Source organism: Silurus aristotelis (genome assembly GCF_946808225.1).
Source record: "Silurus aristotelis genome assembly, chromosome: 12".
NCBI classification, from domain to species: Eukaryota; Metazoa; Chordata; class Actinopteri; order Siluriformes; family Siluridae; genus Silurus; species Silurus aristotelis.
The window spans coordinates 25,782,224-25,809,872 of NC_139585.1; the positions used below are offsets into that span (position 1 = coordinate 25,782,224).

The window sequence follows — 27,649 nt, forward strand, 5'->3', positions numbered from 1 at the left end:
CCTAATGGGAGAAGCCGAAAGAAGAAGCTGACAGCTTTGCACATTCTTGGCATTCTTTCAGTCTGCCTCATGAGGTAGTCACCTGGAATGTTTTTTTGTCAATCTTGAGGAGTTCGAAGAAGTGTTGAGTGGTTGTGTGCTGCTTTTCCTTTAATCTCAAACCAGCTCAGTTGGATTTAGATCGGGTGATTATGGAGGCCATGACAGAGATACTTGCTGGATAGCTAGAGATGTTTTAAACATGTTTTTGTTTAGTGCATGATTCCATATTTGTTATTTTATAATTTGGAAGTCTTCAGTATTAATGTACAATATAAAAATAACTATTCTAAATGAATAACAAATGTGTTCAAAATTCTGACTGATACTGTAAATATAAATTTGTATGCTTTTTTCTTCACAGATATTTCAGTTGTGAGTTCTAGTCAATAGTATCAGTCATGTCAGTCTTTTCACAAAAGATTTTACTTGAAGAAGATAAAATCTTGTGCTGCCAGTGTGACTGATATGACATATATTTGCATATTGAGTCATTGCTTGCGCACAAGCTCGTGTCTGTCAGTCACCTGAAAAGACTTGTGTGACCGTACAACAAATGTAAAAAATTCATATGACGCACATGTAATCCAGCTCTTATGATTTATTATAATATGTTAATAAAGTGCAATCAAGTAAACTGTATTACTGAATTAACGTCAGCAATAAAGAGATTTAGAAGTGTACATGTGAAATTTTTAACTGAAATCAATCCAGTTTGGCATGACTAAAGCATTACAGGCACGCTTGGTGTTTCCCTTTACGTGCACTCGGGTATGCAGAACAGTTTTGTTGATGTGACTGGTGTCTTTAAGGATGATTTTGTACAAACTTGGCTTTCAGCCTGTTTCGTTTTTTTTTTCTAATATTAGCAAAATACTAACTTAAACTTTTCATATCTTTTACGTAATATTAATAGATTTTTGCAGCACAACCAAATAAAGTCATGAAAAAGAAAGTACACCCTTTTTTAAGTCTATGGTTTTATGTATCAGGCAGAGGTGGAAAGAGTACTAATGTATCATTACTTCAATAAAATTTTTACTTAAGTACTTAAGAAAAAGTATTTCCTATGTTCCTTTTTTTTTTAAAAATGGGGGTGAGGTTGGGGATTTTAGTGTAGTTTAAAAAGAGATCTAAAACTGGTTGTTTTTAATTGAATAAACACCTTTACAAAATAAAGTGCAGCTTTTAATCAATCAATCAATCAATCAATCAATCAATCAATCAATCAATCAATCAGTGCAGTAGTTTACTCTTGCAATATTTTAATTTATTCATTTATTTACTTAGTAACGGAAAGGATTTTAAATGTAGTTAAGTACAATACTTCAAACAAAATATACTTAAATAAATGTAAAATTACAGATTTTAAAAACTACTTGAAAAAGTAGAATTACACACAGAAACGTGGGAAAATATAATAAGATATTTTCCAACTCTGGTAGTATTAGGACATAATAAAAAAAATCACCTAGTCCTTATCAGGTCTTAGAAATACAACCTCAGATGATTTAGCTATGGTTTAGTTCTCGGATTGTTGGCATCACATTTGAATCTAGAATACTTTGGAATACAGAAGAGATCATGGTGGACTCAATGTTTGCAAGGTGCCCAGGTCCAGTGGCTGCAAAACAAACCCAAATCATCGTCCCTCTCAGTTGGTATGAGGTGTTTTTGCTTAGTTGCTGAGGTTTTTTTTTTTGGATTTGGTGCTGTGCATTTTAGCTAATAATTGAGGAAAAGACCTTATAACCCTTCCCTGATTTCTTTCCTTCTTAACATTGAGTTAACACACTGCTGCATGCTCCCGACCAGCAAACTGATAAAACTTCTTATATAACGTCTTTTATAGAGGAGAGCACAGTTGCTAATAATCAACTAATCAAGTGCATTTAATCATCAACACCTGATATTTAGCCACTCAAAGCCTATAGAAGCAATAAAGGTGTACTAAAATTCTCCACACATGGCTTTTATATTTTGGCTTAATTTTATTTATTTTTATAAATAATGACATGGAGTAATATGCTCAATAGTTTTAGCAGAGTGGAGCAGAGCAAGGGTCAAGAACAGGATCAGGAACAGGAACAGGATCAGGAGCAGAATCAGGAGCAAGAGCAGGAACAGGAATAGAGCAGGCATGGTGGCAAGAATATTCTCAGGGCAGTTGGAAGCCAGTGAGATAATCTGGCCCCGAGCTTAGTCTGGATCTTGGGTGTTTGTAAATACCTTGAGGCACCAGGAAAAAGGGCAAGATGGCAGTGATCCTGACATCAAGTCTTTAATTGGAACAGTACTTGATGGCAAGATGGCAGTGATCCTGACATCAAGTCTTTAATTGGAACAGTACTTGATTATTTGTTAGTATTTTAACCCAGTACATTAAGGATAAAGACTCAAAACACAAGGGCCTCACAGCATGGTCTTTTCAGTGTAACGATCAGCGTTTTACATCAATGCAGTGCTAATTTCCCTGTACATTATGACACATCATCATCATCATCATCATTGGTCGAGTCTAGGTTGAAGGGTCCAGAGGCTTCTTCGGTTTAGGCACGACGAAATGTTTCCTCCACAGTTCCTTGTTCTTCCCTAATGCTCGAATTTCCTCGGTGCTGAGTGGCTCCTCGCCCTTAGGAATGAGGTATGACGAGATCTGTTGTCGATACGTCCTCCTTGGCGCGCCGGGTCGAAGTGATGGTCGAATTTTGGACTCGTACAGGACGAAACGATTGACTGGTTCGTCTTCGGCCATGCGGATGCAGCGGCCGGTAAAGTTGAGCTGTCGCTGACGGATGGTGTCGTGCAGTGGTAGCTCATTAACTCGTTTGGAGAGTGTAGAGTTCCTAACTCGGTCTACGGATTGATTGATACCCAGCATTGTCCGGTAGCATGCCCTGGCATATTTGTCGAGTCAATCACTGAGCGTTTCCGTTAAGATCCAGGTCTCGCAACCGTACAGCAAGATGGAGATGCAGGCGGCTTTGAAAATGCGGAGCCTGAGATGAAGACGAAGAGTTGAAGTTGTCAGGATGGTTCTGAGCTTGTTGAATGCTCCCCATGCAAGGCCAATGCGTGCGTTGATGTCCTTTTCGCTCGATGCCATGTGAGAGCCAAGGTACTTGAAGTCGTCGACAACTTCGATGTTTTCGCCATCGATGGTAAGTGGCTCGGTCTCGCTGTGCCTTCGGGTAGATTGAGGGTCGCATCTGTTTGGTCTTCTTGATGCTGATATCGAGACCAACTTGCCCAGCGTTCAGTTTGAGTGCGTCCAATTGTCCCTGGGACTGTGCTGCGCTGTTTTCGAGTAGTCTGATGTCATCTGCATAGGCAAGATCGTTGAGTTTGTAGTCCGGTATACGTGTTATGTTTCGCAGTGTCCGGCCACTCTTGTCTTGGTCGTTGCCTTTGTGCGTTAGGTATCCAAACCCTCCTGCTGATCGCTCTGAGACGTAGTCAATCACGATGTCGAAGAGGAATGGTGCGAGCACGTCGCCTTGTAGCACTCCGGTTGTGATGTCGAAGGGTTCGGAGAGTTGGACGTATACTTGACTCTTTGCCTCGTCGTACAGTACCCTTATTGCAGCCACAATCTTCGCGGGTATGCCATAATGTCGCAGGATTGCGAACATCATGTCTCGGTCGATTTAGTCGAAAGCCTTCTTGAAGTCAACGAAGGTGATGAATAGTGGGATGTCTTGTGAGTGCGCCCCGTCTATTATGCGTCGCAGGATGGTGATCTGCTGGATGCAGCTGCGACCCTTTCGAAAGCCGGCCTGATTTTTCCGTAGCTTCTTGTCGATGTGGTCACGGATGCGGTTCAAAAGCATCCGGTTGAAGACTTTGGCTGCAATGGACATCAAACTGATGCCTCGCCAGTTCGTCATGAGTTGGAGGTTGCCCTTTTTCGGCAGCGGGATGATGTAGCTTGCGGTCCATTGTTTGGGCGCGTGACAATTCTTGTAGACGAGGTTGCAGATGGTGAGCAGTACGGCCGCAATAAAGTCGGCACCGTCTTTGAGCGCCTCTGCTGTCATGGCGTAGTCTGGTCCGGGTGATTTGTTGCGACTCATGTCCGCGATTGCCTGTGCGATTTCACTTTGTGTGAACGCGGTCGTCTTGATGGCTGTGATTGGAGGAGATGGTCCTGGATGGTGACTCAGATCGGCATTAGAGTTGGCGTTGTTGAGCAACTTGTCAAAGTTGCTACGCCACTCAGGAAGCAGCTTGTCCTTGCCTTTTGGCAGTGAGCCATCCAACATCCGGACTTTGGTAGGGTCACCGTCTCGTCTCTGGTCGGCGAGTTCAAGGGCGATGGGCGATTGTGACACAACCAATAGGTAAATCCTTCACTCTGGTAAATTTCCCTCCCCCTGGAGGAAACTAGGTGTGTCAGTATTGACCCACCAATTTAAATTATTTTATTGAGAACATCAACCATTTATGGAAAACATAAGTGGACATGCAGATGCATTTGGATGTCTGGATCAAGCTTCTAGACCCATCTGCTGCTGGCTGAAGTGGTACACTGCTTGAAAATCTCTCCTAACCAGGTCATCGAGACTACCTCTACATGCCACAGTATCTACGAGAGAAAGGTGTGTTCAGGTAACGTTTAGAAATGATTGACGTTCCCTCTGTGCTCTAGATGACTCCAGAGCCTCTTTTAAGGTCTCAACACAGGCTTAAACTAATGCATTGTTATATTTTTTCATCCTGATATTTCGGGAATTCATCTTTCCAGAAATGTTATTGTTACATAATGATAACACATAATGGTCATGGTTGTATAATAAACGAATATAAATTCTAATGCTTTGAATGTCTTTCTCGCTCTCTCACTCTTTTTTTCTATGTATATCTCTAACACACACACACACACACACACACACACACACACACACACACACACACACACACACACACACTGCAAAAGTCTGTACTATACTGTATACTGTAATATACACCTGTTATGGTCCCTGTTAAAACTTTTTTTTTTTTTTTTTTACTTTGTCCGGTGTAGGTAAAGACTCTCGCTCAACACACACACACACACACACACACACACACACACACACACACACACACACACACACACACACACACACACACACACACACACACAGACAAATTCAGCCACATATACACATGGTCTTTCTCTCACACACAAATACACATGGTATAATCTCTTTATTTATTTTTTTTATATCTCGAATATAAAACATATACAACTATATTTTTATATTAAATAAATTATATATTAAAAATATATTTCTATTTCTATTTTTATAAATATAAAATATATTTACTTTTAACAATTTACTATTTATATTTTATAGTTTTTAATTCTTTAGATTCTTAAATCTAAATTAAGAAATATGATTATGATATGATTACTGAATTTTTTATTTGTTTTTTACTTTTGAAAATTGTAACATTTACATATTTGATTCCAGAATATTTTATTTATTTATGTATTTATTTATTTTACTTAATATTTTATCAGTTTATTCAGCTCAGGATTAATCAAAAGGTACATCTAAGCAAGAAAAAAAGGCAAATAAAAAAATGATAACCATTACAGTCATTTTCTAAATTAAATCCCTGGAATCACTGAGACCTCAAACGATAAGGGACTAAAGCAAATCTTGCCAGAACAAATGCTCTTCTTTTTTTTCTTCTTTTTTTTCGTAATAAAGGCAGGTGCTGTCATGGGATAGTTATCATTTAATCAGGTCATATGATGCTTTTGAAATTCCATAGGTGTTGCTCTCAGAGTCACTCGACACTCCCACACGGAGCATTAAAGGGGTATTTAAAGAAGCCATCGAGAGCGACACCTAGAATTCTGCACTGCACTTGAACCCTTTCCTTAAAAATGGTAAGCCTGTTTTAACAATGTACACTAATGACAGAATACTTTCTGAACAAATACATTTTTTGGTTATTATTTGTATTGTTTTTCCATTTATATTAACAAGAGGACAGGCACAATTTATTCACACAAGTTATTATTAGAACTTAACTACATTTTTTGTTATATATTTCTGTAATATTTCTGTAATATCAAGATTCTTTGAAATATTGTGACATGTTGCTTTAACCCTGTTTTGTGTTTGCAGGTGAATGTACAGCTTGTGTTTTTCCTCATCACCTGTTTGCCTTTCACTGTCTACAGTGAAGGCTCTGTAGGTAAGTCATGTCTGCATTATTACAGACTGCATTATTGTCAAGACTGACAAATTGAAGTTGAATCATTACAATACTAATATTATCAATATAAGTATTGCTGCTTTCTTACTTTAGTCCAACTTTTTTTCTAACCCCTTACAGACTTCTGCTATACCCTGCCAGCATGCAGTAAGTTTTCCGTTTATTCTCCTGATTGTATAGTCTGGGTCAGTTTATGTGCAGAAGAGATTTTTAACTTACTAACTTCTAAGTGCATAGATGTGTTTAGATGCATAATTTGACTAATTTGCAAATCTAAACTGAACAAATGAGAATCTAAAAAAAATCATATGGTGCATGGCTGATAAAATCTTGGCAAATTTGCAAAATGTTAATAATCTTACTGTATGAACAAACCTAATGAACGAACAGTCATAACTGTTTCCCGGAACGGTTTGAGAAACATTTCAAAATGTTTCAGGTGTTGATTTGCCCATGACATTTTAAAGATCTCAAAGCGATTAAGCATTTGGTGATCCATATCTGATCCATGGACTTACAGGACACCAAACAACACAGAACATCTACAGTGCCTTGTAGTATTGGTGTTTTTTTTATGGAGAGCGGCTTACATTTATCAGTTGAGGGCCATGCTAAAGGGCAGTGGCAGCAGGGAATTGAACCCATGACCTTCCAAACAGAAAGCCAACATCTTATCCACTGAGATACTACTTCCCTACATGGTATAAAAGGACCTAATCAATATTAGGCAGGTGGGTTTAATGTTATGGCTCATCGGTGTATAAAAAGTCTGAAATGGTGACCACCTGATAGAAGACTTATGTATTTATGTATTTATTTAATTATTTATTCACTGTACATTAAGTGTTTGTGTCAACATTACTGTGTGTCAATTTGCATCCCGCATATGCATCATAATGATTTTTCTGTTATCTGACCTTTATTTTCCCACAGAACCGTAACAAACAGGCCCATATTTACTCAATCTCTTACATCTAGTATGTAGTAGTAAAAGTAATCAAATACATGTGAATATTTACAGTTACGGCATTTAGCATTTAAATATATAGCCACTACTTGCCTGCGCCTCTCTATATGTTAGAATCAATATAATAAACGGTGTGAAGAAGCGAGGACGTGATTAGAGCTTGCATTCTCAATTCTCAGCACTCGGATCCTAAGCCGTCTTCTCGTTTTGATCTCAAACCCATGTCTTCAGCCCATAGCAATTGAGCATAGCATTGGCCTCGTCGCGGTAACGGTTTGGGTTTTTTCCTTTTTTTAGCGATGCTGTTCCGCATTATTGAATTTCTGATGAATTTAAATGCAGAGCCAAGATTATTGAAGTCAAATCTTATCCAATCAATTTGAATAGATTTAAATTCATAACCTGAACTGGATTTTCCTCGCAGGACCGTATCATTTTGAAATGAAAAACATTTTTCATTTTAATTTGGACAATCCCTGTTCACTGTGGATTGGGGATTTGATCAAATGATGTATTATAAATGAAATGAATTAATTGCCAAATCCTCTACCACTCCTCAATCCTTTCCAAAACTGTGGACTGACCCGAATTGAGTTTTAAATGGAAAGAAATTTAAATGAGACCAGAGATTAAGATTTAAGCTTTTATTTCCTGGTATTTATATCTAGATGCTTATTGTATATATTACTCATTGAATATTATGTATCAGACTACCGTAATTTCCGAACTATAAAGCGCACCCATATATAAGCCGCACCCACTGAATTTGACAAATATTTTTATTTTGAACATAAATAAGCCGCACCTGTCTATAAGCTGCACTTATAGTCTACACTTTTGTACATAACACAGGCATTAACGAAAGACACGTTACACACGGCTTTAGGAGCATAGCGGTATTTTGGAAAAAGACCAGCACAGCATTTTTCCGGTATTACTGCGTGTGCTCAAGACGAGGATTATGTCCTTATTATTTTCTGATTCTCATTTCTGATTCTCATTTAGTCAAAGTTTCTTTGACTAACCCGTAACGCTGTTGCCAAGAAAAATAAAAAAGCTTGAGTTTTGGAAACCTGTCTGTGCTTATATGATTTCTGTTGCAACTGGAGTTACAACTCAAGCTATCCCCTAACCCAGACTCATTGCGCTATAACGGCTTGTATCTAAACAGTAGCCTACCAAGAAAGTAATTGTTCGCTGTCTTCATCCTTCCTTTAACAACTATTTCTCTCGGGAGTTTATCTTTTGGCATTGTCGTGCGTTTTAAAAAAAATGCCGTGCAGCTCAGAACACAGGTAAGGTGCGTTTTTTCCGTTCGAAAATTTAATTGGTCCAATGTTATGGGGTTCAGTTTTTTGGCTTGAAGTTTGTTAAATTGGGAAAAAACCCAGGAAAATTTCATAAATTAGCCGCTTCGTTGTTTAAGCCGCGGGGTTCAAAACGTAGGAAAAAAGTAGCGGCTTATAGTCCGAAAAATACGGTACCTAATTTGCAGGATAACAGACGTATAAGACGTCTTGTACTAAGTAACAGTAAATACCACTTAATATTTGGTTGCATATTTTTTGCTTGCGTCAAGCTTGCAACTTGATGCCATTATCATATTGCATTTTCAGGCTTGTACTGAAACTTCTTTCAGTTTTTTCCTGCATTCCCTTCAGCAGGAGGGGGAATTGTGCTAATTTATTTGACCACTCTAAAATCGTCCACTGCTTTCCTTTAATAAAGCCCTCTGTTGTTTTAGCAGGGTGTTTTCTTGATGCATGATAATGTTATTTCTGATTATTTTGTAAATTTCATACATTCTGTTGCTAGCATTAGTAGTGAGTATTGCGCTTGCGCTTTGGATCATTGGTGGCTTCTTTCTTTTTTAGGACCTTTCAAATTGCTTTATTGACTAAGCCCAATTTAAAATGGCTTGCTTTTTTCCCCTAGACAGCTCTCTGATCTTCATGCTTGATTTACATTTGTTTGGCTACAAATACAGGTGAAAATGAAGGCTATAAACAAGGGTAGATGTTTGAAGCTATTTTACTGTTTATACATTCAGCCTAATAGAATAAATCTAAGTGTTGTACTTAGATTTGGTGGTCGGATAAACAATTAGTACCAGGAAATAAATGCTGAAATTTTTATTAAACATTAAAAAAACAGCTGCCACAGCTGGCTCCTTTAGCAAAGCTTAGTTGCTCAGCAGAAATGGAAATAAGCTGCAAATAGATTGTTATTGCCTTCTTGTTTTCTCAATAGATGCAAGCATGTGGTCTACTTTATCACCAAAATACTGCAATGGTACTCGTCAGTCTCCCATCAATATCGTGACCGCTGATGTGAAGGCTGATATAAACTTGACTGCGTTCAATTTCACTGGCTTCAATGACAGTTCCCACATCATAGACATTGAAAACACTGGAAAGTCAGGTGAGTAACAAGAGTCACAACAGCTGACACTATATACAGCAAAATATGATTACAATATTTATCCTAGTCTAGGTCTTGTCCATAAAGCCATTTTTTTGCCTTGACGTGTAACCTTTTACTGGAAACCCTCCTGTTGCATACTGTAGTTGCTTATATTTGCACAGTCATGGAAAAGAATGTACTGAATATGAATTCAAATTTTTTTTTTTCTGTGGATGAACTACAAGTTTGCGGTCCTCATTTAACAAGAATAGAAAATATACAAGTTGTTATTTATTAGTTTGTAAAATAAAGTAAAACAATTTCCTTTGGATTGATGAAACCAAGATGGACATCATGTATGTCCGGTGAATGACGTATCACCACAAACACATTTCAACTGCATGACAGGTGGAAGTGATTGTGCATGGGGTATAGGGCTGATGATTTGGAAAAACAAGATTTTAGAAGAATATTTTTGAGAAAAATGCTTTATCCACCTGCTATTGGTATGTTGAATTACTATATACAGTGAGGAAAATAAGTATTTGAACACCCTGCTTTTTTGCAAGTTCTCCCACTTCATCATGGAGGGGTCTGGAATTGTCATTGTAGGTGCATGTCCACTGTGAGAGACATAATCTAAAAAAAAAAAATCCAGAAATCACAATGCCTGATTTTTTTACTATTTATTTGTATGATACAGCTGCAAATAAATATTTGAACACCTGAGAAAGTCAATGTTAATATTTGGTACAGGAGCCTTTGTTTGCAATTACAGAGGTCAAACGTTTCCTGTAGTTTTTCACCAGGTTTGCACACAATGCAGGAGGGATTTTGGCCCACTACTCCACTGATGTTCTCTAGATCAGTCAGGTTTATGGCCTGTCGCTGAGAAACACGGAGTTTGAGCTCCCTCCAAAGATTCTCTATTGGGTTTAGGTCTGGAGACTGGCTAGGCCACGCCAGAACCTTGATATGCTTCTTACAGAGCCACTCCTTGGGTATCCTGGCTTTGGCTTGGGGTCATTGTCATGTTAGAAGACCCAGCCTCGACCCATCTTCAATGCTCTAACTGAGGGAAGGAGGTTGTTCCCCAAAATCTCGCAATACATGGCCCCAGTCATCCTCTCCTTAATACAGTGCAGTCGCCCTGTCCCATGTGCAGAAAAAAAACACCCCCAAAGCATGATGCTACCACCCCCATGCTTCACAATAGGGATGGTGTTCTTGTGATGGTACTCATCATTCTTCTTCCTCCAAACACGTTTAGTGGAATTATGACCCAAAAGTTCTATTTTGGTCTCATCTGACCACATGACTTTCTCCCATGACTCCTCTGGATCATCCAAATGTTCATTGGCAAACTTAAGACATGCCTGGACATGTGCTGGTTTAAGCAGGGGACCCTTCTGTGCCATGCATGATTTCAAACCATGACGTCTTAGTGTATTACCAACAGTAACCTTGGAAACGGTGGTCCCAGCTCTTTTCAGGTCATTGACCAGCTCCTCCCATGTAGTTCTGGGCTGATTTCTCACCTTCCTTAGGATCATTGAGACCCCACGAGGTGAGATCTTGCATGGAGCCCCAGTCTGAGGGAGATTGACAGTCATGTTTAGCTTCTTCCATTTTCTAATGATTGCTCCAACAGTGGACCTTTTTTCACCAAGCTGCTTGGCAATTTCCCTGTAGCCCTTTCCAGCCTTGTGGAGGTGTACAATTTTGTCTCTAGTGTCTTTGGACAGCTTTTTGGTCATGGCCATGTTAGTAGTTGGATTTTTACTGATTGTATGGGGTGGACAGGTGTCTTTATGCAGCTAACGACCTCAAACAGGTGCATCTAATTTAGGATAATAAATGTAGTGGAGGTGGACATTTTAAAGGCAGACTAACAGGTCTTTGAGGGTCAGAATTCTAGCTGATAGACAGGTGTTCAAATACTTATTTGCAGCTGTATCATACAAATAAATAGTTTAAAAATCATATATTGTGATTTCTGGATTTTTTTTTAGATTATGTCTCTCACAGTGGACATGCACCTACGATGACAATTTCAGACCCCTCCATGATTTCTAAGTGGGAGAACTTGCAAAATAGCAGGGTGTTCAAATACTTATTTTCCTCACTGTAAATAATATATTGCCAAAGGTTTGTGGAAACCTGTTCATAAGTATAGTATGTGCTTTTTGAGCATTGCATTCCACATTCAGTCCCAATTTGCTCTTATAATTCCCTCCACTCCTCTGGGAAGATCTTCCACTAGATTTCCGAGTATGCTTGTGGACATTTGTGTTCATCAGCCACAAATAAAGTCAGGTACTGATATGTAGGGTAAAGAGGCCTGTGGTGCAGTCAGTGTTCCAGTTCTTCCCAAAGTTGTTCAGAGCAGGCTACTCAAGATCTTCCTATCCAAACCATGTAAACCAGATCTTCCTGGAGCCCTGGAGGTTTGTGTTTCCAAGTTCAAGTGAACACAAAATTGTATTATACCACATCCAATGCTGGAGGCACACATACAATTGTGTGCATCCAGCTTAGTGGTAACTTAGTGGAGAAGAACTTCATATGGCAGGAACGGTCAGGTGTCCCAATTCTTTTATCCATATAGTGTAAATATATATATACACACAAGGGGTGTTCAAGTCAAACTGGGACATTTAATTTTTATATAATAAAAGAACAAATTACAAGGAGTGGAAACTGCATTTATTTTTTTATACACTCGCCTACTACATTTATACACTTATCCCGCTGACGGACAATATTTAAAACGTATATACCACTTAATTTTCTTACTGTGACTGAGCGCATCATCACCGTAGTGTGCGTGAAATATTCTGTAGATATCCACAGGTTTTCCACCTTCGTTTGTAAGAAACTTTAGCACCACACGCTGTTCCATGCTCGCACTAACTCCATTGTCTGCCATCTTCATTAATGGTCTCTGGACTGGCCCGTGACTTCATTAATAGGATACACAAGCCACTTACTACTGCATGAAATACCGACATGCAAGCATTCATTTTTATAAATTACAAGTCCCAGTTACACCTTAGTATACTTTTGCATGTAGCTAAGAATCTGAGGCACCCATGGATCGGATTATTATTGAGACACTGATATAAGAATTCTTTGCCTTTTTAGTGAAAATTCTTTTGGACGCTTTGAACATTGGCGTGTCAGGTGGAGGCCTTCAGAGCCAGTACAATACCACTCAGGTGCACTTTCACTGGGGTAACGGCTCCTCTATCAATGGATCAGAACACACCGTGGATGGACAACAATATGCAATGGAGGTAGGGAAAAAATTTAAAAAAAAAAACCTTAATGGAATTTAAGACTGCAATTTATTCAGCATTTTTTATTGTTGTTTTTTTTTAGATGCACATAGTGAATAGTAGGGCTGATTTAAATGCCACTGCTGCTCTCAGTGACTCAACAGGATATGCTGTTCTTGGTTTCTTCATTGAAGTAAGTATTAACTTCTTCGCTCAGGTTTAAAATGCATGTGTAGTTGCCTTGGAAATATTACATTGTGGTTCTTTTTTGTTATATTCGTAGGCAACCAATGACACTGGCAAACCAGAAGTCTGGAAGAACCTCACGTCGCTCTTAGCAAATATTACTAAAGAAGGTACGAAAATAATTCTTATTATGTATCTGATATGACACTGAACCCATTGAGAAGCGCCATTCTTTTACACAACGTCTGCCATTTGATTGGTCATTCTAAGAAAAAGCTCCATGTGGCCAAATGGGTTATTCAATTGGAGCTTTTTCTTAGAACGACCAATCAAATGGCAGCTATGTAAAAGAATGACGCTCACTCAAACACCTCAGGTTCCTCTCTCTTACGATGATGAACCTGAGGTGCTTGAGATTACTAACAGGAAATCGGATTAACTGTGATCTGTAGTATCTTCTTGCACCACAATCTTCTTACTTTAAATCTAAATCTCCTTTTTCCCCTTGATTTCAGCTGCCTCAGTGGACATTAAAAATCAATTCACAATTGACAGCCTGCTTCAAGGAGTGGACCGGACAAAATATTATCGTTACCGTGGCTCTCTGACCACGCCGACTTGTAACGAAAATGTGGTGTGGACTGTATTTAAAGACACAATCAAAGTCAGCAAAGATTTGGTAAGTTTGTGTAAGTTTGTGGAAAAGATTTTGTAAGTTTGTGGAAATATCACTATGTGTTGTTTCATTCGATTTATCAGTTTGCCAAGTATTTTTTTTTTTTCAAAGTGCCGAATACAAGCAATTCAAGTGTGCTCTAGAGCTTAAACTAAGTACAGTCAAGTTTCTAGCACCAAAACCACAATCTATGAGTTTTAACTCTAATATTACAGGAATGTTTTACAACCCCAATTCCAAAAGTTGGGACCCTGTGTAAAAATGCAAATCAAATTCCATATTGGGGCATCCAATATTGATTTAGGAACATTTAATATCGACAGGAACATTGTTCTGAAATGGATCCCCAATTTTTTTAAAAAGGTTTTTCACAGATTGGTGAAACTCTGCCCATCTATACTTTTCAGAGACTCTGACTCTCTTATTTCTGAAATACCAAATCATTTTATTGACCTGTTTTCAATTAAATTAATTAGTTGCAAAATCTTTCTCCAGCTGTTTTACTTACTTACTTACTTACTTACTTACTTACTTACTTACTTACTTACTTACTTACTTACTTACTTTTACTGGTACTTTTTTTAGAGATGTTTTGCAGCCATCTATTTTATCTATTGACCTAATTTTTTTCTTTACAGTGGGACATTTTCTCAGTTTAAACATTTGATATGTTTTCTATGTTTTATTATGAATAAATTATTATTTTCTAAAATTTTCAAATCATTCCATTATGTTTTTATTTCCACTTAGAGAAGCCTGAGATTAGGATTATACGACTACAGATTCACTAATCGCATTTCAACCCAAGCTATTTTATTCTTTTTGCCACTAGATCGATCTCTTCAGCTCCACAGTGCACACCAATACCACGGCCGATCCTTTCATCATCACCAACTACAGACCGGTTCAGGCTCTCAACGGTAGGGTCGTGACATCGCAACCGACGACAACCGCCGCACCCAGCACAACCCCATCGAGTGCACATCATCACACTCTGTCTGTCAGCACGGCCCTCCTCTGCTTGTCCTTGTTTCGGTGTTTGTAATCCCCATCTACTTCAAACATTGTGGTTATGAGAGTGTTTTTTTAGTCTAGACACTTGATTGCACTGAATGTATGAATCGTGCCTTAATGAAGTCGTGCGCACACACAGGCAAAATATAAATTAAACGTAAATGTCTACAGTATATTTATTTTATTAAAGATATTTTAAATATCTTTATTTTTAATATTATAACCTCGTAGAGAGCGTATGTTTTGTATAGCAGTCTGTTTGTTTATTTTTCTGTTAAGGTTTAGTTAATAATTAATATATTTAAGCAACTAATTTCCAGCAAATAAAATTGTTTTTTTTGGAAATCACACATGTTCACTGTTTGTTTATTTTATACTCTTTTTAATTGGTTGTTTTGTGCTGCAAAAAATCGAAAACTGCTATTATAGTTTTTTTTTTTTCATTTCAAGAAACAAATTAAATTTTTTTGTGGTGAAAAAGCTTATAGCTTTTGTATATAATTCAAGCTGTGTTGTGTGTCTGTATTTGCTATATATATATATATATATATATATATATATATATATATATATATATATATATATATACAATGATAGGAAAATTATACAGCTAGACAGAATCAGCGTTCCTTATAAGCATATTAAACCTCTTTGGTGCTTCCCCTCAGCTGATTGCAGCAAAGAATATTGCAACCCTAGACTGGCAAAAGGTCTCCAAAAGTAAATTAGAGAGTCTGGAAGTACAATCCTCAGGAAGTACAGTCAACTCATGCCCATCTTGTAGAATGCCAAGATGTTGGTCCTGCAGTGTTTAGGTGGAGACCAAGGTATTTCTAATCACTGACCTACCAGAACCTCTTCTTTGATAAAGACAAGCTGGGGTACCATGTTCTCCCACAAATAACACTTTGGTCTTCCCAAATCCGTCCATCCCCATCCTGTACTTTTCCGCCTAAACATTAATAATACACCCTACAGTAGCTTTTGCAGAGTCATTATAGAACTTGATTTAATGTTGAATTGAAAAAACAGTCCCTTCCTGTTCTACAGGCCACCTGTTCAGGCATGCTGCTACTCAGTTGAACCAACCAAGGCCTGTCAGACAGGTTGTCTGGAAACCAGGATATTGAATGAGATATTAATTCTAAAAAAAATTAAATCTTTTTAAATTAATCAAATTAAATCAATTAAATCTTATATTGATTATAAAATACTACTACTGACGTATAAAGCACTTAACGGTCTCGCACCGCAGTATCTGAGTAAACTTCTGTACCAATATGATCCTCCATGCCTACTTAGATCAAAAGCTGCAGGCTATTTGTTCCTCCTAATGAAGACTACAGCAGGGGGCAGATTCTGAGACACAGTCTCAGTGTTAAAATCGAGGCTGAAAACATTTATTTGGTCATGCCTTAAATCAGTAGAATTGTCTTAGGTAAAGGTGCAGATCTACAGGGATCATGGATATAGTGTTCGGTGAACTGGGATATTTGTATGCTGTCGTCCCCTTACTCTCACACATTCACTCATCCCTGAGATCCCTAATGTCTGTGTTACCTTCTGGTTCTCCCTTTCATTCATGCTGCTATAGTGAGTCTTGCCTGAGTCCCAAACTGCACAGTGTCCTTAACTTTTATACAACAATAAGGATACTTAATAATCCTTCTCTTGCTTCTCTCTCTCTCTCTCTCTCTCTCTCTCTCTCTCTCTCTCTCTCTCTCTCTCTCTCTCGGTTGAGTTAAACATGCTCCTGAGGTTCCAGTGACCACTGTTCCTGCCCCGCTCCTCTCCTCTCCATTGATCTGCCCACTTTGTCCCGGCCTGCATATAAATTGTGTTCTCTTCGATTGGAGGCCATTCTGTGCAGCTGCGGATGGATTCCCTCATGAGTCTGGTTCCACTCAAGGTTTCTTCCTTATGCCATGCAGAGTTTTTCCTTGACACAGTCACTACCGGCTTACTCATTAGGGACAAACTTACACATAAAGAACATCTTATTCATTCTTTATCACCACATTATCTGTGTAAAGCTGCTTTGAGAGAATGTTCATTGGTAAAAATGCTCTACAAATAAAAATTAATTGAATTGAATTGAATTAAATCTTTAGCACCTATCTTGATCAAAAGGTGCAGGCTATTTGTTGGTACCTCAAATAACAAAGACTACAAAAGGGGGCAGGGCTTTCTCTTACAAAGCCAAACAGTTATGGAACAGCCTTCCAGAGTTGCAAAACTGTGGATTTATGTTAAGAATTTGCATTGAAATAAAACATTTAGATCTCCTAATCATTTAGCGAAAATCTAATCTATTTTTACAAAATATTAATTTACATTTTAGGCATTTTCTCTTATAAAGAGTGACTAAGATTTTTAAAACTCATTCATACAGCTGAGCAGCTACATGGTTTTCGGCCTTGTTTAGCAGCCCAGGAGTGCCAAATTGCAGTGGTTAGAATTTGAACTAATAACCTTTAGACCCAAAGTCCAATACCTTAACCACTAAGCTACCACCTCTAACAAGTGATAGCAATTAAGCTGAGTATCCACTCTTTTTCCTAAACAGAATGTCACTAAATGTTGCTTGCAGCCCAGAACGCAACCTGCTATGTGCAATAGGTTGATAAGGAAATGGCAGGAGCCAATTAAAGAGGTGTGGCTAAAACTAGGCTATGGTTTAAAAGTGGGCAATGAAAACTCCCTCCAATATGAAGGAAACCAAACCAGTCAAATCCAAGTTAGTAAAATGGTAATTTGTTGTTAAAATGTTACTTGTATATGCACCAATACATCTCTTTTTGTGCTCCTGTGCAAAGTTCTGCTTTAAAGTCAAGTATTTGCTTGGAGTACATTATTTATATAGGTTTTTTTTATTGATCAATTTTCATTTAGGGCAATAAATTAAAAATGCCCAAATTTTGTTTCTCTAGAATCACAAAAAAATAGATTTTTTTCTTTCTAGGTCTTCTTGTTGCTTCTGTACCTCTTTGTTGTTTGGTTTCTCCCTGTGGCCACAAGTGCTGATTCCTCAATAGGCAAGCAACAATTCTTAAACATTCATAAAAATTGCATGCTGTTGTAGCATATTTGCAATTATTGTTGTAGTTAATTGTTACCAATTCTATGTTGAATGTTTAGAACATTTGAGAATTAGGAAGGAATTGATTCTCTTTTCAGCTTGGTGCTATAAGTTTCCATTATGTGGTGAGTATGCTTTTTTCCCAATGCTGATTTGAAGCTAAACTTGCACTGTGACTGATTTCAAGCTTAAAAATAAAAATAAAGTTTTTTCTTAAAATGGTCAAAGAAATCTGACTTTTGCCTTCTTTGTTGTTGAATAAAGTAAAGAAAAGTGTTTTGTGTTTTCTGAGGAAACAATGCATGCTTTTCAGATGAATCCACCTGGTCTTTAATCCCCAAAGCATACTGCAATGGAAGCCGCCAATCTCCTATTAACATTGTGACCGCAAATGTCCAGGCTGACGTGAACTTAACATCATTCAAATTCACTGGTTATGATGATGGCACGGTCATGAGTGAAATGGCTAATACTGGCAGGGATGGTTTGTGTACCCACTGTGCTGTCTGTTTTCCTATTTTAATTTATGTGTCGCCCAAAAATTTCTATAACCATTTACTACAACCCTAATTCTTATAAGCTTTTTCTAGTGAAAAATGTCTTCACTATTTCTGGATTTTCTGTAGTATTATTTTCCTCAGTCATATTCCATGTTCACTTTTATATGACCTTAACTTAAGTCAATTACTTTGACTTTAGTTAAGGTCACATTAAATCAAGACCAGATGGTGGTTCAAGGTGGAGCGCTTCCTGGCATTTACCATAGCCAGCATTTCCACTTTCACTGGGGCAACGGCAGCTCCACGCCTGGATCTGAGCACACTATAAATAGCAGAAGATTCTCTATGGAGGTTTAAATGCACACTTGCATATTATACACACCTTCTTTTTTTTTCATTGCCTGATTTTAATTAATTTTATCCTTTGTCTTTGTGTAACTAGCTGCACATAGTGAATATTAAAGCAGGATACAGTTCGACTGTAAGTGTCCTCGAAGATCCAAAGGGGGTTGCTGTTCTTGGTTTCTTTGTTGAGGTACAGTTGCTTTATATGTGAGTTTAAATGTACATTATAGGGGATTTGTAATGGCATCAAACATTACTACCTAGTGCAAAATATTACTTGGCGGTGGGGAACAAAATGGGGTTGGAAAGTTCAGGGTTTGGTCTGGGGTGTGAATGATCTTTTTTTATGTAAATCTCAAGATACTATAGTTTGCAAATGAACTATTTGTTATGTAAAATTATGGCATTTTATGAATGCAAAAGTCACAAGCATGCAAACCGTATTTGAGGTTCTGGTGCATGTAGGATACCGGTGCATTAAAAATAAAATGGGTTTTAAAAAATCTGTAACTGTTGAGATTTCTGAATTCAATGCAGGTCATGGGTACAACTTGGAGGCAAAGCAGGCAAATTTCTAATCCATAGTGTTATATTTTGTTGCATACTGTTTTGTATAGGCGACAAGAGACACTGGTAAGCCCAACAGCTGGAAGACCTTAACCTCCTACCTAGCAAATATCTCTAAAGCAGGTAATGAACCAAGAAACATGCTGGTAAATTTATTCTATAGACCAGTCATCTATGATGCTACACCTGTATGGCTAGTGTAAACAGCTATAACTTTAGGAAGTTTTGACTTTTCTTCAGGTGGTCACACAAATTTCGCCAGATTAAAATGTTCTGCTTTGGATTTGTCCCATACTGTAGGTAAGTTTACAGAACCATGAATGATTAACAAATTCGTGTTTTTCAGGTGAGTCAGTAACAATCACTGAAAATCTTACAATGGACAGTTTGCTTGAAGGAGTGGATCGGACTAAATATTACCGCTACTTGGGCTCTCTGACCACACCACCTTGTAATGAAGCTGTTGTGTGGACTGTCTTTAAAGATCCTATTAAAGTTAGCCATGATTTGGTAAGTTTGTGGAAACATCACTGTTATGACTTTTGTTGAAATGCAAGTAATTAAAGAGTGCTCAAGAGCTTAAAAAAAGACTTTCTTGAAGTACGGTCAAGTTTCTAGCACCAAAACCACAATCAATCAGAACCGCAATTTTGTCACTTTGCATTAGCGTCAGTTTTTATTGGTTATATTAGTAACCGCTGATTGAAGGAAAGTGATCTTGATCAGGCTTTTGCATGATTAGAAGGAGAACCACTGCAATCTGTACTATTGCCTCCTACTTGCATGCCATGTATTTTTGCGTACTTTCTTCTTTGATATACATTCTTCTTGTACACCTCCATCTTCTATATATTTTTTTTTTTAATAAAAAGTACATGTTAAAAAATATATATAAACGCACATATATATACAGTGGGTACGGAAAGTATTCAGACCCCCTTAAATTTTTCACTCTTTATTATATTGCAGCCATTTGCTAAAATAATTTAAGTTCATTCTTCTTCCTCATGAATGTACACATAGCAACCCATAGTGACAGAAAAACACAGAATTGTTGACATCGTTGCAGATTTATTAAAAAAGAAAAACTGAAATATCACATGGTCCTAAGTATTCAGACCCTTTGCTGTGACACTCATATATTTAACTCAGGTGCTTTCTATTTCTTCTGATCATCCTTGAGATGGTTCTACACCTTCATTTGAGTCCAGATGTGTTTGATTATACTGATTGGACTTGATTAGGAAAGCCACACACCTGTCTATATAAGACCTTCCAGATCACAATGCATGTCAGAGCAAATGAGAATCATGAGGTCAAAGGAACTGTCTAAAGAGCTCAGAGACAGAACTGTGGCAAGGCACAGATCTGGCCAAGGTTACAAAAAAATTTCTGCTGCACTTAAGGTTCCTAAGAGCACAGTGGCCTCCATAATCCTTAAATGAAAGACGTTTGGGACGACCAGAACCCTTCCTAGAGCTGGCCGTCCGGCCAAACTGAGCTATCGGGGGAGAAGAGCCTTGGTGAGAGAGGTAAAGAAGAACCCAAAGATCACTGTGGCTGAGCTCCAGAGATGCAGTCAGGAAATGGAAGAAAGTTGTAGAAAGTCAACCATCACTGCAGCCCTCCACCAGTTGGGGCTTTATGGCAGAGTGGCCCAACAGAAGCCTCTCCTCAGTGTAAGACACATGAAAGCCCGCATGGAGTTTGCTAAAAAACACCTGAAGGACTCCAAGATGGTAAAAAAATAAGATTCTCTGGTCTGATTAAACCAAAATAGAACTTTTTGGCCTTAATTCTAAGCGGTATGTGTGGAGAAAACCAGGCACTGCTCATCCCCTGTCCAATACAGTCCCAACAGTGAAGCATGGTGGTGGCAGCATCATGCTGTGGGGGTGTTTTTTAGCTGCAGGGACAGGACGACTGGTTGCAATCGAGGGAAAGATGAATGCGGCCAAGTACAGGGATATCCTGGACAAAAACCTACTCCAGAGTGCTCTGGACCTCGGACTGGGCCGAAGGTTTACCTTCCAACAAGACAATGACCCTAAGCACACAGCTAAAATAAGGAAGGAGTGGCTTCACAACAACTCCGTGACTGTTCTTGAATGGCCCAGCCAGAGCCCTGACTTAAACCCAATTGAGCATCTCTGGAGAGACCTAAAAATGGCTGTCCACCAACGTTTACCATCCAACCTGACAGAACTGGAGAGGATCTGCAAGGAGGAATGGCAGAGGATCCCCAAATCCAGGTGTAAAAGACTTGTTGCATCTTTCCCAAAAAGACTCCTGGCTGTATTAGATCAAAAGGGGGCTTCTACTAAATACTGGGCAAAGGGTCTGAATACTTAGGACTATGTGATATTTCAGTTTTTCTTTTTTAATAAATCTGCAACAATTCTGTGTTTTTCTGTCAGTATGGGGTGCTATGTGTACATTCATGAGGAAGAAGAATGAACCTAAATGATTTTAGCAAATGGCTGCAATATAACAAAGAGTGAAAAATGTAAGGGGGTCTGAATACTTTCCGTACCCACTGTATATAACACACACACTGGTAGATCATTATAACTTTCCTATACCCCCCTCATTTCCTCTTCTCTTTACTGTTTAATATTGTTAATATTTGCTGTAGTTTGCCTGTAGCCTCACTTAAGCATTTCATTGTGCAAACGGTCACTGACATCTTTACATATGACAAATAAGGCTTGAAACTTGGACCCAAAATTGCCCTTATAATGTCATTTTGCCAAATTGGAAATAGTGCTATGTGATACAAAATGCGTGGTTATACGGCTTTAAGGTAAGCACTCAATGCTATTTTACAGTGTATGCTATAGAAAACAGTGCAGCTTTGTGCCCCGTATGTAGTTTTTTCAAAGAATCACAAAAAAATTCCCAAAACAATGCGTAAATAATTGCAAGTTTTCTGCTTTTAATTGCGTGCAACTTATTTCTCTCTAAGGTTAATCTCTTCAGTGCTAGTGTGTATTTCAACAAGACCAAGACCCCTTACCTAATGACTAATAACTTCAGGCACACTCGGCCCATAAACGACAGAGTTGTGACCTCTCAGGACCGAAGAACTAAAGCAAGTGGGCAGTCAAATTCAGCTGACATCAATGTCTACAGTATCGGTGTATGTACTGCAACGCTTCTATGTGTCATCTTTTGGTTCTAGGCACATGGTGAGTAAGGAACACTGCATTTTGTTTCTTGTATCCACTTATAACCAGCTACCATTTTTGTACTGTATCATCTAGGTGAAATGCGGCAGAATTAATTCATATCCATCGAATTTAATATTAGCACTTTTTAACATGTATGTTCATGTAGTCATTAAATAGCTCAATTATTTATCAAAAAACATGTAGATATTGATATACTGTAGGTAACAAATGGGCTGTTTTAAGTATTTAAAAAACTGCTGCTCTCTTGGGATTTTCTAACATTCTGATCTATAGAATTTCCCTTTAACATCCTGTGAGACGAAGGTTTGCAGTAGTGATTGGAAGACCGGAAATTGGATTGGAAGCTTGTTCATCCAATTTTATTTATTATTATTATTTTTTTTTTTTCATTTAGTTTATTTAACCCAGCTATTAGGGTTGCACAAGCCAGTGCACTCTTAGTGCCGGTCCCAAGCCCGGATAAACGAAGAGGGTTGCTTTCGGAAGGGCATCCAGCGTAAAACGTGGAAAATTAAATATGTGGATCACGAATCAGAAATTCATACCAGATTGGTCAAGGCCCGGGTTACTAACAACCGCCACAGGTATCATTCGCCAACAGGGTACCAGTGGAAATTAGGCTACTGTTGGCCAAAGGAGGAGAAGGAGAGGAGAAAGACGTCTACAGAGACAGCAGGGAAAGGAGAAGTGGAGGAGAGTGGAGGTTTGGGTTGGGCACTTTAAATGTTAGTACTATGACTTGGAAAGGAAGAGAGGTAGCTGATATGATGGAGAGGAGAAATGTGTTTAGAAGACGAAGTGGAAAGGGAGTAAGGCCAGGAACATTGGAGGTGGGTTTAAACTGTTCTTTCATGTTGTGGATGGAAAGAGAAATTGTGTAGGGGTGATTCTGAAGGAAGAGTACAGTAAGAGTGTATTGGAGGTGAAGAGAGTTTCTAATAGGGTGACTAATGTGAAGCTGAAACTTAAAGGGGTGATGATGATAAATGTCATCAGTGCCTATGCTCCAAGTGGGTTGTGAGATGGAGGAGAAGGAAACATTTTTGAGTTAGATGAAGTGGTAGAAGGTGAACCTAGAAATAATTGTTTGGTGATTGGGGCAGACTTTAATGGGCATGTAGGTGAAGGAACCAGAGGTGATGAGGAGGTGATGGGTAGGTATGGTCTTAAGGAGAGGAATGTAGAAGGGCAGATGGTGTTAGATTTTGCTAAAAGGATAGAAAATGGCAGTGGTAAATCCTTATTTCAAGAAGGATCACAGGGTGACGTATAAGAGTGGAGGAAGGTGCACACAAGTGGACTATGTTCTATGTAGGAAATGCAACCTGAAGGAGATTGGAGACTGTAAGGTGTTGGCAGGGGACAGTGTAGCAAGACAGTATCAGATGGTGGTCTGTAGGATGGTTTTGGAGGTGAAGTAGAGGAGGAGAGTAAGGACTGATAGAAGAATAAGGGGGTGAAAACTGAAGGAGGAAGACTGTAGTGTGAGGTTCAGGGAAGAGGTCAGACAGGAGCCTGGTGGTGGTGTTGAAGAGGTGCTGGATGATTGGGAAAAATGAGAGAGAGAAGGTTGGATGGTGTGGAGATGGTGAAATAGAAAGTGGATAGGATTAGTAAGGAGGAAGTGAGCGCAGCGATTAAGAGGATGAAGAGTGTACGACAGGGTGCAGAGAGAGGAGTTGTGGTATTGTATGAAGTCAGGTGTGTCTGAAGTATGTGAGGGTGGTGCAGGACATGTATGAGGACAGTGTAACAGCAGTGAAGTGTGCAGTAGGAACGACAGACTGGTTTAAGGTGAAGGTTGGACTGCATCAAGGATAGGCTCTAAGCCCTTTCCTGTTTGCAGTGTTAAAGGACAGGTTGACGCACGAGGTCAGTCAGGAGTCTCTGTGGACTATGATGTTTGCGGATAATATTGTGATTTGTGGTAAGAGTAGTAAGCAGGTTGAGAAGAGCTTGGAGAGAAGGAGGTACATGCTGGAGAGAAGGGGAATTAAAGTCAGTAGGAGTAAGACAGAGTACGTGTGTGAATGAGAGGGAGGGCAGTGGAGTGGTGCGGTTGCAGGGAGAAGAGGTGGAGAAGGTGGAGGAGTTCAGGTACCTGGAGTCGACAGTGTAAAGTAATGGAGAGTGTGTTAGAGAAGTGAAGAAAAGAGTGCAGGCAGGGTGGAGTGGGTGGAGAAATGTGGCAGGAGTGATTTGTGATTGAAGAGTATCTGCAAGTGTGAAAGGGAAAGTTTATAAGACTGTGGTGAGACGTGCGATGTTGTATGGATTAGAGACTGTGGCATTAACTAAAAGACAAGGCAGAGTTGAAGATGTTGAGATTTTAATTAGGAGTGAGGAGGATGGACAGGATTTAGTTTATTAGAGGGACAGCACATGTAGGACGTTTTAGTGACAAGGTGAGGGAGTCGAGATTGAGATGGTTTGGACGTGTGCAGAGGAGGGACATGGAGTATATCGGTAGAAGAATGCTGAGGATGGAGTCTCCTGGAAGGAGGAAAAGAGGAAGGCCAAGGAGGTTCATGGATGTGGTGAGGAAAGACATGCAGGTACTTGTTTTGAAAGAGGCAGATGTAGAGGACAGGGGGGTATGGAGACTGATGATCCGCTGTGGTGACCCCGATGGGAGAAGCTGAAAAGTTCATTTTTTTCCTTTAATAAGAAATAAAGAAAATTAGATTTTTAATAAGCAAATCCCTCAGCATATCTACATAGACGAACTTTGACTATAGTTCCAATAATGAAAATGACACTGCAGCTAAGGGCAAATTTTGATAAACCAAATAAGTAGCTCACCTCTTGTATCTATTAGGCTGTGGTTTTAGTCCTTTGTTACATGACTCTCTGATAAATATTGTAGCAAAAATGTTGAGATTCAGACCAAAAAAATTTGTAGCTTCTATGGGAGTCACGTGAAAAAAGAACAAACGATTTAAACCAGAGGACTCATGAGATGAACTATACCATTCTGTCTAATGTGTAATGCATTGCATAAGGTCTATGGGAGTCACATAAATATAAAATATTTTAATATATAAATATATAAAATAACTTCAACTGTCTACCATAATGGCCTCAAATTCCTGATTGGACAGGAACCTGGTGTGGTCTTCTGCTGTCGTATCCCATCCACCCATGGTTGTTGTTTTTGTTGTAGATGGTACTTATGGGAGTTACTTGTCTACTTAAACCAGACAAGTCTTTCCCTCCTGCTCTCTCTGTCTCATGCTCAAAGTGTTTTTTTAACCTGCAGAAATGGCAACCAATTATTACTCATTCTGTGTAAACTCCACTGTCCGCTGTGTGTAAAATTCCCAGAAGGTCAGCAGTTTCTGAATTACTCCAACCAGCCTATCTGGTACCAACACCCAGGCTGCAATAATTAACACATAACACTTTTCTACCTTCTGATGCAGATTATTGACCCTCTTGACCTGTACCAGCATGATAATTAATTCAAGTTTCGTAACGTTAGTTTAGTCATCTTTGTTTTTTTTTGTTTTGTTTTTTGTTTTTTTTTCCCCGGCCAGTTTTGAAGCAGACTTATTTCATTACAGATTGGACCAGAAACCAGGATGTTTTGGAATTTCGTACCTGGTTTAAGAAAAATTAAAGTTTTTAAAGACATTTATTAAGTTCTGTATTTAGCTTTTTAATTTATTGTACTTTTTTTTTTACTGTGCAAACATCATGTGGCTCTAAACAAGCCTGAAATATTTTTATACACTTGAATGATTACAGTTGTCTTCTGATATTTAAAACATTAATGTTGACCACTGCACATTTGAAATAAAATCACTTTAAAAATAATATAAAAGGACTAATTTTCTTGAGTCTAAATGTATCATTTTAAATAATAAGGACGTGCATTTCTATAACTGAGGCCGATGCGATTCACATCTCAATGTTTAGCCTACTATACATATAAAGCAGCTACCGACGCGATGCGACACGATTCACTGCATTAAAATGCAGTGCGATATGATTTCGATCATATAAAAAATTATGCTATGCAATTTAAATATGGTAGAAATAGTTGGCTTTTATTTATATTTACATAAGTGCCTTCTGACTTCTAACACCTGGCCCTTTTACAAGCAGGTCTTTGTAGTAAAAAAACAAAAAAAAGATTAAATAAAAATCAGACGTTCTTTTTCTGTTCTCTGGGAAGATGCAGCTCTACCTCTGCCATGTTAATCTATATTGTCTGTGACAGTCAATAGGACTCTCAGGACATGTCTCTTTCTCTGCAGTGTTGTGATACGTCATATTCATGTAGCAGCAGTGGTACTTAAAAAGCATGCTCAAAAAAACTAGGAGAAATTAATCTAAATAAAATATATTGGTCACAAATTATTGGTCGCTTTTTAAATAAAAGTATAGCACATCTAATAATTATATATATATTTTTTTACAAATGCAAATATTTGTAAATCGATATGCGAAACTTGACATAAATCAGTGCATATAGTTGTTGACTTTTATGCCGATGCACTGCAGATGCAAATCGGTAAAATATTGCCATACCTATTAAGTATTAATGGTAAATAAATACATCTGCAAGTTTTCTTATCAGCCTAGAAATTCAACCACGCTTAATCACGTTGTGTGCCTTTTTTCTTTTTGGTGCATGATTGCTCCATTTAGCTAAATGTCTCTTACAATGTCTAACGGGTTACTAATTGGAAGGTTGGGGGAAGGGGTTCAAGCCCCTTCTTTTGACAAGCTGCTGTTTTTGGCCCCTTAAGTAATGCCCATAACCATCTGTGCCCCAGGTGTGTTTTGTTCTGGCTGACCACAGCTTCCTATTATTGCTGGAATATACGAAAAAATAATTTTCTGTAGGTTCTGTAATGTACATGTGAGAAGTATAAAGCACCTTTACCTTTTACCTTAAATGTCGTTACTTGTTGTAATGTTGTCCCAAAGCCCCCAAAGACTTTATAATAGAGAAATGTTTTTAATTACAATCATATGCAGCTTTTAAAAAGTCAGGCATCATAAAACATTTTGCTGACAGAACAATTTCACTGTAATTACTACTTCTGAACTTTGATGTAAACTTTTGTTGTTCCACACATTTTTGGTGGTTCAGCTGTCTGTGTGGATAAGTCCAAAGGCAGGAAGTACACGGAAAAGCTTGTTTATTCTGCAAACTACCTGCAAGGGCAGAAATAAAGTAAAG

The 27,649-nt window shown here is 38.4% G+C and overlaps 1 protein-coding gene across 1 annotated transcript; it reads left to right on the forward strand.

Moving 5' to 3' along the window:
- Positions 1-5,835: 5,835 nt before the first annotated feature.
- On the forward strand, positions 5,836-26,264 carry LOC310734903 (uncharacterized protein). Its single transcript, XM_083557376.1, has 19 exons — positions 5,836-5,920; positions 6,162-6,231; positions 6,373-6,399; positions 9,470-9,640; positions 12,767-12,918; positions 13,004-13,093; positions 13,184-13,256; positions 13,602-13,765; positions 14,595-14,805; positions 17,320-17,525; positions 17,739-17,811; positions 17,954-17,980; positions 18,169-18,339; positions 18,555-18,706; positions 18,798-18,890; positions 19,318-19,390; positions 19,614-19,777; positions 22,233-22,459; positions 25,995-26,264. Exons 1-18 carry the CDS (start codon positions 5,918-5,920, stop codon positions 22,446-22,448), a joined length of 2,136 nt encoding a protein of 711 aa, XP_083413502.1. The 5' UTR covers positions 5,836-5,917; the 3' UTR covers positions 22,449-22,459; positions 25,995-26,264.
- Positions 26,265-27,649: the final 1,385 nt, after the last annotated feature.